Below are 11,619 nucleotides of genomic sequence, written 5' to 3' on the forward strand. Positions count from 1 at the left end.
CCAACCTACACCCTAAACTACACTCTAAACCCCCTCCCTGGCCCACCCTACTCCCTAACCTACACCCCCACCCTGGCCCAACATACACCCTGACCTACACCCCCACCCTGGCCAAACCTACAGCCTAACCTACACCCCACCCTGGCCCAACCTACACCCCCTGCCCTGACCAACCTACACCCTCTAACCTAACCCCCACCCTGGCCCAACCTACACCCTGACCTACACCCCACCTTGCCCAATCTACACCCAAACACCCCGAACTGACCCAGCCTACACCCTAAACCTAAACCCCTCCCTGACCCAACCTACTTCTAAACTACACCCCCCCTAGCCCAACCTACACCCTACTACACTCTAAACCCCTCCCTGGCCCACCTACCCTAACCTACACCCCCACCCTGGCCACATACACCTGACCACACCCCACCTGGCCAAACCTACACCCTAACCTACACCCCCACCCTGGCCCAACCTACACCCCCCTGACCTACCACCCCCACCCTGCCCAATCTACACCCTAAACCCCTCCCTGACCCAGCCTACCCCTAACCTAACCCTCCCGACCCACCTCTCAAACTACACCCGACCTACCCACCCACCCTAGCAACTACACTCAACCCCTGCCCTGCCCAACCTACTCCCTAACCTACACCCCACCCTGCCCAACTACACCCTGACCTAAACCCCCACCCTGGCCAAACCTACAGCCTAACCTACACCCCCCCTCGCCCAACCTACACCCCCTGCCCTGACCCAACCTACACCCTAAACTACACTCTAAACCCCCTCCCTGGCCCAACCTACACCCTAACCTACACCCCAACCTGGCCCAACCTACACCCCCGCCCTCACCCAACCTACACCCTAAACTACACTCTAAACCCCCTCCCTGGCCCAGCCTACTCCCTAACCTACACCCCACCCTGGCCCAACATACACCCTGACCTACACCCCCACCCTGGCGAAACCTACACCCCCTGCCCTGACCCAACCTACACCCTAACCTACACCCCCACCCTGGCCCAACCTACACCCTGACCTAAACCCCCACCCTGGCCAAACCTACAGCCTAACCTACACCCCCACCCTCGCCCAACCTACACCCCCAGCCCTGACCAACCCTACTACCCCTGCCAACCTACACCCTGACCTACACCCCCACCCTTGCCCAATCTACACCCTAAAATACACCTCCGAACTGACCCAACCTACACCCTAACCTAAACCCCTGACCTGAACCAACCTACACCATAACCTACACCCTTGCCCTGATCCAACCTACACCCTCATCGGGTTTATTGAAGTTTGGTGATGCTGATGCTTTATAAGTGCTGTTTTTTTGGCATTTGGTGATGCTGCTCATTTGTAAGCACTAGTTTATTGGGTTTGGCTGATGCTGCTGGTTTTAGCTTTGGTATTTTTCTCCAGCAGTTGTGTCAGAGCAGCCAGGCACAGTCCACCGTCCCCAGCCCCTCCCCCCCACATCCATGTCTCAGAGCAGCCTGGGGTCTGCAGGGGCGGGGCTGGACACAGGCTCCGCCTACTGCCTGCCCTCCAGCCGCCATGGATTCTCAGGGTACTCTGAGGGGTTTGTGTCCCCAAGTGCACCGCCTAATACCATGAACCCTAGCATCAGCAATGGCCTGTCCCCACAGGTTAGTCCCCTTATACACACACACACACACACACACACACACACAGAGCAACGCACACACATACACACGCGTACACACTCACAGACATTCCCAAGTAAGCTACCTGCATACTGCCAGAGGGGGCTCTGCATCATGAAGCTTGTGCTGATAGTGAGCTGATAGTGGTTGTTTAGGTGTGTATGTGCAGTGAGTGGTTATTTAGGTGTGTATGTGCAGTGAGTGGTTGTTTAGGAGCTGTGTATGTGCAGTGAGTGGTTGTTTAGGTGTGTATGTGCAGTAAGTGGTTGTTTAGGTGTGTATGTGCAGTGAGTGGTTATTTAGGTGTGTATGCGCACTGAGGTATTGTTTAGGAGCTGTGTATGCGCAGTGAGTGGTTGTTTAGGTGTGTATGTGCAGTGAGTGGTTGTTTAGGTGTGTATGTGCAGTGAGTGGTTGTTTAGGTGTGTATGTGCAGTGAGTGGTTGTTTAGGTGTGTATGTGCAGTGAGTGGTTGTTTAGGTGTGTATGTGCAGTAAGTGGTTGTTTTGGTGTGTATGCGCGGTGAGTTGTTGTTTAGGGGCTGTGTATGCGCAGTGAGTGGTTGTTTTGGTGTGTATGCGCGGTGAGTTGTTGTTTAGGGGCTGTGTATGCGCAGTGAGTGGTTGTTTTGGTGTGTATGCGCGGTGAGTTGTTGTTTAGGTGTGTATGCGCAGTGAGTGGTTGCTTAGGTGTGTATGTGCACTGAGTGGTTGTTTAGGTGTGTATGTGCAGTGAGTGGTTGTTTAGGTGTGTATGCGCAGTGAGTGGTTGTTTAGGTGTGTATGTGCAGTGAGTGGTTGTTTAGGAGCTGTGTATGCGCAGTGAGTGGTTGTTTTGGTGTGTATGCGCGGTGAGTTGTTGTTTAGGTGTGTATGCGCAGTCAGTGGTTGCTTAGGTGTGTATGCGCGGTGAGTTGTTGTTTAGGAGTGTATGTGCAGTGAGTGGTTGTTTAGGTGTGTATGTGCAGTTAGTGGTTGTTTAGGAGCTGTGTATGCGCAGAGCATCTTGCTCATTCAACATTACTCCCGATTCCAGTGTCTAAATTGATTGCTGCTCAATGGATTCATCAAAAGAAAGTATGGTAATGCATTGTGTAATTTATGTAGGTTACCGACTATGTTGTGTTATGTTTATTTAATTTATGTCTTTATCTTGTGTGCTTTTTGCATATAGTGTGAATTGTTCAGTGTATAATCTAATTTGCATGGAGAATAGACTGTGCTCCATTTCTGAAGGCTGATGGAGATGTTAGATGAATACTAACAGTGTTTTGGCTGAGACAGGAGCTGCATGCTTATGCCGGTTTGAGAATAGTTCCATTCCAAACACCTGACAAACCCAAACTGCAGGTATACTCTCACCTCAGCAACAGGCAGTCAAACCTTTCTGGTGCGTCATTTACCTGAATAAATAACCAGGAATAGTGAGCCAGGCCCCACAGGGCCCAAAGCAGACCGCTTACTGCTGCAGGTCCGGGCTGGACCTCAGGATGAATAATCCCCCATAATACACCTTATGCAGAACTTCTGCAGTTTTGGTTCCTTTGGTTCCTCAACTCTCAGAGAAGACTATGATATACAACATGAGACATTTTAATGATTTATCACTATGCGTCTGTGTGTTACTGAGCTTATTTTGTGTGTATGTGCGTGTTTGTTTGTGTATGGATATTCCTGTGTGTGTGTGTGTGTGTGTGTCTCTGTGTGTGTGTGAATAATGTGGGAGGTGAGTTTTTTTATGTTTGTGTAGTACCTGTAACTGAGTGTGTGTGTGCATGTGTGTGTGCATGTCTGTGCGGTGCAGGTGTGTGTGCATGTGTGTGTGCATGTCTGTGCGGTGCAGGTGTGTGTGCATGTCTGTGCAGTGCAGGTGTGTGTGCATGCCTGTGTGGTGCAGGTGTGTGTGCATGTCTGTGCTGTGCAGGTGTGTGTGCATGTCTGTGCTGTGCAGGTGTGTGTGCATGTCTGTGCAGTGCAGGTGTGTGTGCATGTCTGTGCTGTGCAAGTGTGTGTGCATGTCTGTGCGGTGCAGGTGTGTGTGCAGGTATGTGCGGTACAGGTGTATGTGCATGTCTGTGCTTTGCAGGTGTGCACGTCTGTGCGGTGCAAGTGTGTGTGCAGGTATGTGTGGTGCAAATGTGTGTGCAGGTATGTGCGGTGCAGGTGTGTGTGCATGTCTGTGCTGTGCAGGTGTGTATGCTGTGCAGGTGTGTGTGCATGTCTTTGCGGTGCAAGTGTGTGTGCATGTCTGTGTGGTGCAGGTGTGTGTGCAGGTATATGCGGTACAGGTGTGTGTGCAGGTATGTATGTAAAGGTGTGAAACCTGGGGCAGATGAGTCGGAGACAGATTGAAGGGTTGCAGAGGAAGGGGAAGTGAGGTGTGTAATGTACAGGAGCCCTGTCACTGAAAACCGTCCTTAGGAGGACCAGCATGTGGTCCTTACAAACAAGAAACACGTGGAGGTCAAGTGCCTCATTCATCAGATAGAGAGAGATAGAAAGCTGGGGGGAGGGGGACAAAATGTTATATGTTGCCACACATACACACACACACATACAGTACAGGCCAAAAGTATTATACCACCTGTAATTAAAAAAAAAAAACTTTAAAGAAGAATCCAGTTCATATATGCACATTTATTGAATAACAAATCAAACCATGTTTGTACATTGTATATTTACTTCAGATTTAATGATTCAGTGTTTCACTCCCCCTATCATTCCCTCTTCCCATGATGTCATATTCTGTACCTTCTGAGGCTGCCTGCATCAGTTCAACTGCCAAAAAACAAACTTCACCTCCCTGTTCAACTGCCGAAAATCAAACCACACCACCCTGTTCAACTGCCAAAAATCAAACCTCACCACCCTGTACAACTGCCAAAAATCAAACCTCACCACCCTGTTCAACTGCAAAAATAAAACCTTGCCACCCTGTTCAACTGCCAAAAATCAAACCACACCACCCTGTTCAACTGCCAAAAATCAAACCTCACTACCCTGTTCAACTGCCAAAAATCAAACCTCACCACCCTGTTCAACTGCCAAAAATCAAACCTCGCCACCCTGTTCAACTGCCAAAAATCAAACCTCGCCACCTGTTCAACTGCCAAAATCAAACTCGCCACCTGTTCAACTGCCAAAATCAAACTCGCCACCTGTTCAACTGCCAAAATCAAACCTTGCCACCCTGTTCAACTGCCAAAAATCAAACCTCACCACCCTGTTCAACTGCCAAAAATCAAACCTCACTACCCTGTTCAACTGCCAAAAATCAAACCTCGCCACCCTGTTCAACTGCCAAAAATCAAACCTCATCACCCTGTTCAACTGCCAAAAATCAAACCTCACCACCCTGTTCAACTGCCAAAAATCAAACCTCGCCACCCTGTTCAACTGCCAAAAATCAAACCTCACCACCCTGTTCAACTGCCAAAAATCAAACCTCACTACCCTGTTCAACTGCCAAAAATCAAACCTCGCCACCCTGTTCAACTGCCAAAAATCAAACCTCATCACCCTGTTCAACTGCCAAAAATCAAACCTCACCACCCTGTTCAACTGCCAAAAATCAAACCTCACTACCCTGTTCAACTGCAAAAATCAAACCACACCACCCTGTTCAACTGCCAAAAATCAAAGCAAACCACCCTGTTCAACTGCCAAAAAACAAACTTCGCCACCCTGTTCAACTGCCAAAAATGAAACCACACCACCCTGTTCAACTGCCAAAAATCAAACCAGGTAGAAAAGAGACCCGGAGGGAAAAAAAGAATATTTCAAAGCCCTGTTTTACTAAGTCTGTTCTTAGCCAACAATATACTTTTCTGTCTAAACATGGAGTTCCAAACACAGATAATTTTTAGGAAAATGTTACCAGGGTCAAGAAACACAACTCCTTCTTAAAATCAACATTAGCCCCTCTGTCCTTTGGTTGGGAAATGATTTAACTAGAGCCATCTGTCTGGGTGGATGTAGAATAATATGTCACTTATAAGCAGATCCCAAGGAGCTGCTTTTCATTAAATTTTAGGGGTTGGGGGAAGTTTTAGGGGGATTGGGGGAACGGGGTTCTGCTTTGTGGGGAACTGGTGCATCTTAAGGTAGTGTAGTTTGGAGTTCACATTGGTGATTGTCAGTAAAAACAGCCCAAGCTCTCTTATATGATGAGATGTTTTCTGCTGATAAATTTTATAAAATTTTAGGGGGTCAGCGCCCCTTGCCCCCAAGGGAAAAAAATTCCCTAAATTTGATTATCTTGCCACTAATCAACTGCAGATCAATGCCTAACATGTTATCAGCACCCAGCGTAGCGCTTGGAAGCTTTTGTACATTGGCTTGTTTTATCGTTATATCTCGGAAGATAAGTCTTCATTGGACAGAATTAATTTTAACAATAACTCAGAGTGTTACATCTGAAACAAATAGCATAATCTCAGTTTCACAGCACACTCTTCAGATTCCCTGCCCCCTTACACACACACACACACACATGCACACCACACACACATGCACACAGGCATGCCACACACACACACACACACACACATGCACACCCCTCACACACGCACACATGCACACATGCATGCCACACGCACACACATACACACACATACACACAGGTGAATCACATGCACACACACACACACAGGTGATTCACACACACACACACACACACACACACACACATGCACACCAGACACACACACACTCACACATACACACAGGTGAATCTCTCTCTCTCTCACACACACACACACCACACTCAGGTGAATAGTTTTTTTTCCATTTCAGCCTTGTTCTATAAGAAATGCACATTTATTCGAACAGTGTACAGCCATGTCACCAACCTCTCCCTCCTCTCTCTCTCTCTCTCTCTCTCTCTCCCTCCCTCCCTCCCCCCTCCCCCCTCATCTCCTTTCCATACAGGTAATGGGTCTGTTAAACCCTGGAGGGGTGCCCCACCAGCCCCAGAGTGACTACGCCCTGTCGCCCCTGACAGGGGGGCTCGAGCCCAGCAGTGGGATGGCAGGCAGCTGCTCACAGTCCTACTGCCCCACCAGCTACAGCTCGGCTGGGTACAGCATGGACCTTGCCCCCCCCTATCAGTACGGCCAGTATGGGCAAAGTAAGGTCAATACCAACCCACCCCCCATCAGTATGGGCATAATGAGGTCAATACCAACCTGACTCCTGCCCCCCCCATCAGTACTGGCAAAGTAAGACCAATACCAACCTGCCCCCATCAGTACGGCCAGTGCGGGCAAAGTAAGGTCAATACCAACACCCACCCCCATCAGTACAGCTAGTACAGTCTGTCTGTCTGTGTCTCTGCCTGCATGTACCTCTGTCTGCCTGTCTGTCCATCTGCCTGTGTCTGTCTGTCTGGTATTTGCTGTTATCACATCCAAATTCACTATGAGTTCCTCACTGGGTCTTGTGTTTGGTCATCTGAGACCGTGTAGATGAATCTGCATAACTAGGTTTTGTGCAGTTGTTCATATGTTCATGTTGTTTGGCAGATACTTTGTTTTTATTTCTCAAACCCAATGATTTTGCAGCTGCCCACATTAACACACAGCAAAGGGCTTTTTAAAGGGCAGTACTTTGCCAGGGAGTAGTATGTGCAATCATTGTCTTAATTTCCTGTCTGCAACATCTTGATGTAATGAATTAGCGAGATGTGATACATGGGCACTGCTGGGTGGAGGGACAGACTCAGGGATGAAAATGGCCTTTGGCAGCCAGTGAGTGGAAACAGGTGTCTGTGGCAGAGTCCCTCTAATAGGATAAACAATAGCTCTGAATCCACCCTGCACTCCCATATTAGACCTGACACCGTACCGCACCAGCCCCCATGTGACCTCTCACAACCATGATGTCATATCCTGTCTAAGATTCTCTCTGTATTCTCTCCCTGTCTCTCAGGTGCCTTTCATTATCTGAAGCCTGAAATCGCATGAACTGAAGAGACCCCCAAACACTCCCCATTACCCCTCCTGAAGAGTCCCCCAAACACTCCCCATTACCCCTCCTGAAGAGTCCCCCAAACTCTCCCCATTACCCCTCCTGAAGAGTCCCCCAAACACTCCCCATTACCCCTCCTGAAGAGTCCCCCAAACACTCCCCATTACCCCTCCTGAAGAGTCCCCCAAACACTCCCCATTACCCCTCCTGAAGTGTCCCCCAAACACTCCCTATTACCCCTCCTGAAGAGACCCCCAAACTCTCCCCATTACCCCTCCTGAAGAGACCCCAAACTCTCCCCATTACCCCTCCTGAAGAGACCCCAAACTCTCACCATTACCCTCCTGAAGAGTCCCCAAACTCTCCCCATTACCCCTCCTGAAGAGTCCCCCAAACTCTCCCCATTACCCTCCTGAAGAGTCCCCAAACTCTCCTCATTACCCCTCCTGAAGAGTCCCCCAAACACACCCCATTACCCTCCTGAAGAGTCCCCAAACTCTCCCATTACCCTCCTGAAGAGTCCCCCAAACTCTCCCCATTACCCCTCCTGAAGAGTCCCCCAAACTCTCCCTATTACCCCTCCTGAAGAGACCCCAAACTCTCCTATTACCCCTCCTGAAGAGTCCCCAAACTCTCCTCATTACCCTCCTGAAGAGTCCCCCAAACTCTCCCCATTACCCCTCCTGAAGAGTCCCCCAAACTCTCCCCATTACCCCTCCTGAAGAGTCCCCCAAACTCTCCCCATTACCCCTCCTGAAGAGTCCCCCAAACACACCCCATTACCCCTCCTGAAGAGTCCCCCAAACTCTCCCCATTACCCCTCCTGAAGAGTCCCCCAAACTCTCCCCATTACCCCTCCTGAAGAGTCCCCCAAACTCTCCCTATTACCCCTCCTGAAGAGACCCCCAAACTCTCCCTATTACCCCTCCTGAAGAGTCCCCCAAACTCTCCTCATTACCCTCCTGAAGAGTCCCCCAAACTCTCCCCATTGTCCCTCCTGAAGAGTCCCCCACTGGGGGTTTGGGTGGGTGTGGCCAGGAGCACAGGGGCACAGGAACTGCTGATTTCTGTAATCAGGACCAAAAGGGTCACCTCTCCAGTTACCTGCGATGTGACTCATTCACCTCACATCACACACAGATATGAAGGATGGACAGACCAAATGCCAGAAAGAAAGAAAGAAAGAGAAGGCTAAATGTCAGTCTGTATGTTTTACTTTTAGGGGCAATGATTGCAGGGAGAAGTAAAGGATGGAGGAGGTTTATGTGTGCAGGGGTGGGGGTGGGGGGTCTGCCCAATGGAATTATGGGACAGCCAAATCAAACCTTACAGGAACAGCTGCCCAGCCCAGACCTAGTCTCCCCGCTGTCAGTGCTTATCAGTACCCCCCCTTTAGAAGCCTCTCTGGCCTGGCCTGGGCTTGGAGGCCAGAGGGTTGGGATAGGAAGAGTTTAAATGCCGAGAGGCTGCTCTACTCAAACAGAGCCTTGCTGCGGAGGGCACATGCAGGCCATCGACAGCCAAGCAAACAAACACCCACATTCCCAAAAACACCTGCAATAAAATACCACATTCCTAAAACCCCACCAAAACCCCCACATTCCTAAAAACACCCACACCACCCTAAAAAAACACACATTCCCTAAAACACCCACACACCTAAAAAAACACCACATTCCTAAAAACACCCACACCTAAAAAACACCCACATTCCCAAAAACACCTGCACAACTAAAAAAATACCCACATTCCCTAAAAACACCCACACACCTAAAACAAACACCCACATTCCCTAAAAACACCCACACACCTAAAAAAACACCCACATTCCCTAAAATCACCCACACACCTAAAAACACCCACATTCCCTAAAAACACCCACACACCTAAAAAACCCACATTCCTAAAAACACCCCACACCTAAAACAATACCACATTCCTAAAACACCCCACACCTAAACAAACACCCACATTCCCTAAAAACACCCACACACCTAAGAAACACCCACATTCCCTAAAAACACCCACACACCTAAAAAAAACATCCACATTCCCTAAAAACACCCACACACCTAAAAAAACACCCACATTCCCTAAAAACACCCCCACACCTAAAACAATACCCACATTCCCTAAAAACACCCACACACCTAAAAAACACCCACATTCCCTAAAAACACCCACACACCTAAAACAATACCCACATTCCCTGAAAACACCCCCACACCTAAAAAACACCCACATTCCTAAAAACCCACACACCTAAAAAACACCCACATTCCCTAAAAACACCCACACACCTAAAACAATACCCACATTCCCTGAAAACACCCACACACCTACAAAACACCCACATTCCCTAAAAACACCCCCACACCTAAAAAACACCCACATTCCCTAAAAACACCCACACACCTAAAACAATACCCACGTTCCCTAAAAACACCCACACTCCTAAATACACCCAAATTCATAAAAAACACCCGCATTCCTGAAACCGCCCACACTCCTAAATACACCCACATTCCTAAAAATGCCCACACTCCTAAAAAACACCCACTTTACTAAAAAAAAAAAAACACTCACACTCCTTAAAAATACCCACAAAACATTTGACACAACTAAAGAAACACACACAATACTAAAAAAACACCCACATTCATAAAAACACCCCCGGGATGGGGTCCACCGCCAGTGAGACTGAAACTGATGGAACTCAACCAGCAGAGCAGTAACACCTCAGTCAGTCACACAAAGAAAGGACCAATCAAATATACTTCAAACTGCCATATGTGCAATATGACATACCTCAGAATTAATAATGCAGTGAAACACATAAAATGGACCTATGAATATGTCTTAGGGATATTTGTTTTTACATTGCTGACATTATTTTTGTATTATACAAGTGCCCTTGGAGGTAAATGGACAAACAGTAACACTTATGTCTGTAAAAGAAAAATGGACATTAACAGGAGAATTAAAGTAAAACAAACTTAAAATAGTGGGGAGTATATGAGTTCATATCAACCATGAATTTTATTATGAGCACAAATGAGCTAACTTAAAAAAGTATTTTTTTTTTTTGGTAAGCCAAATTGTTCAGCTTACTGTTTGTGGTTTTTTCAGTCAGAGAATTCTGCAGTATTGGTATGTAAATAAAAAACCACAACTTCAGTGCTGGATTGCAGACTAATTTATTATTCTCTCACAAATACATGCCCAGCTAACACAACATTCTTACAACATTGCGCCAATGTTTGAACAAAGTTATTGCATAACTATGACACAATTGCCACACACGAATGTTGTAAGAATTGCATGTGTCGCTTAAATTGGTGATGTCAGCCAATTGGAGTTCTGCAAGTAGCACTCGACAGCAGATTGTACATTTGCTTTATTTGTGAAGGTAAACGCAAGATAATTTTTTTGTTGCTTTTTTGTCTTGATTTTTATATATATATATATTTCTTATATGACTGCACAAAATGATTTTGTTGTTATTTGTCTTATGTACAAAATGCAGTATGATTACTATTTATAAATAAAAAATTAAAATACAATATGTGCAATTGTTCATTGTAAACGATGGAAAAATCCATTACCATGATAACGCGCACATCACATGCTCTTCTTGTGCATAAGAGCTTATGGAGAGTCCTGAATCACACACTTCGCGCATGCACGCACACACACACACACACACACACACACACACTCACATACACACGCTCACACGCAAATGTATTTAAAAAATGATTGTCTGCTGCTTAGAAATAAAGCACTCTCAATTTCACTTTTTTAAAGACTCCCTTTAAAAACGAAAAAGGAAGCATGAATTAGGTTAAAGGACGACTTTGTCTCAGAGAAGCGCAGGGCAGTGCACATGTAAACATCTGTACAGACTATTAATACCACATCGCTCAAGCTCACAAACTGACTTTTGTTTCACACACAGAATTAGGAAAATAACCGAG

At 47.2% G+C, this 11,619-nt stretch overlaps 1 protein-coding gene across 8 annotated transcripts in view; it reads left to right on the forward strand.

Moving 5' to 3' along the window:
* pax3b (paired box 3b) overlaps positions 1–7,961 on the forward strand; it is a 45,653-nt gene extending 37,692 nt beyond the window's left edge. For 2 of the 8 annotated variants that reach the window (XM_064303359.1, XM_064303360.1), the window contains 3 exons: positions 1,432–1,658; positions 6,605–6,803; positions 7,604–7,959. In XM_064303359.1, the coding sequence (XP_064159429.1) occupies positions 1,432–1,658; positions 6,605–6,803; positions 7,604–7,638 (461 nt within the window). In that variant the 3' untranslated portion in view covers positions 7,639–7,959. Of the gene's footprint in view, positions 1–1,431; positions 1,659–6,604; positions 6,809–7,603 lie in introns of all 8 variants that reach the window. The other 6 variants (XM_064303363.1, XM_064303364.1, XM_064303362.1 and 3 more) reach the window with 6 other exon arrangements.
* The last annotated feature ends 3,658 nt before the right edge of the window (positions 7,962–11,619 follow it).

The sequence above is a fragment of the Anguilla rostrata genome, chromosome 12 (genome assembly GCF_018555375.3).
Source record: "Anguilla rostrata isolate EN2019 chromosome 12, ASM1855537v3, whole genome shotgun sequence".
NCBI lineage: Eukaryota > Metazoa > Chordata > Actinopteri > Anguilliformes > Anguillidae > Anguilla > Anguilla rostrata.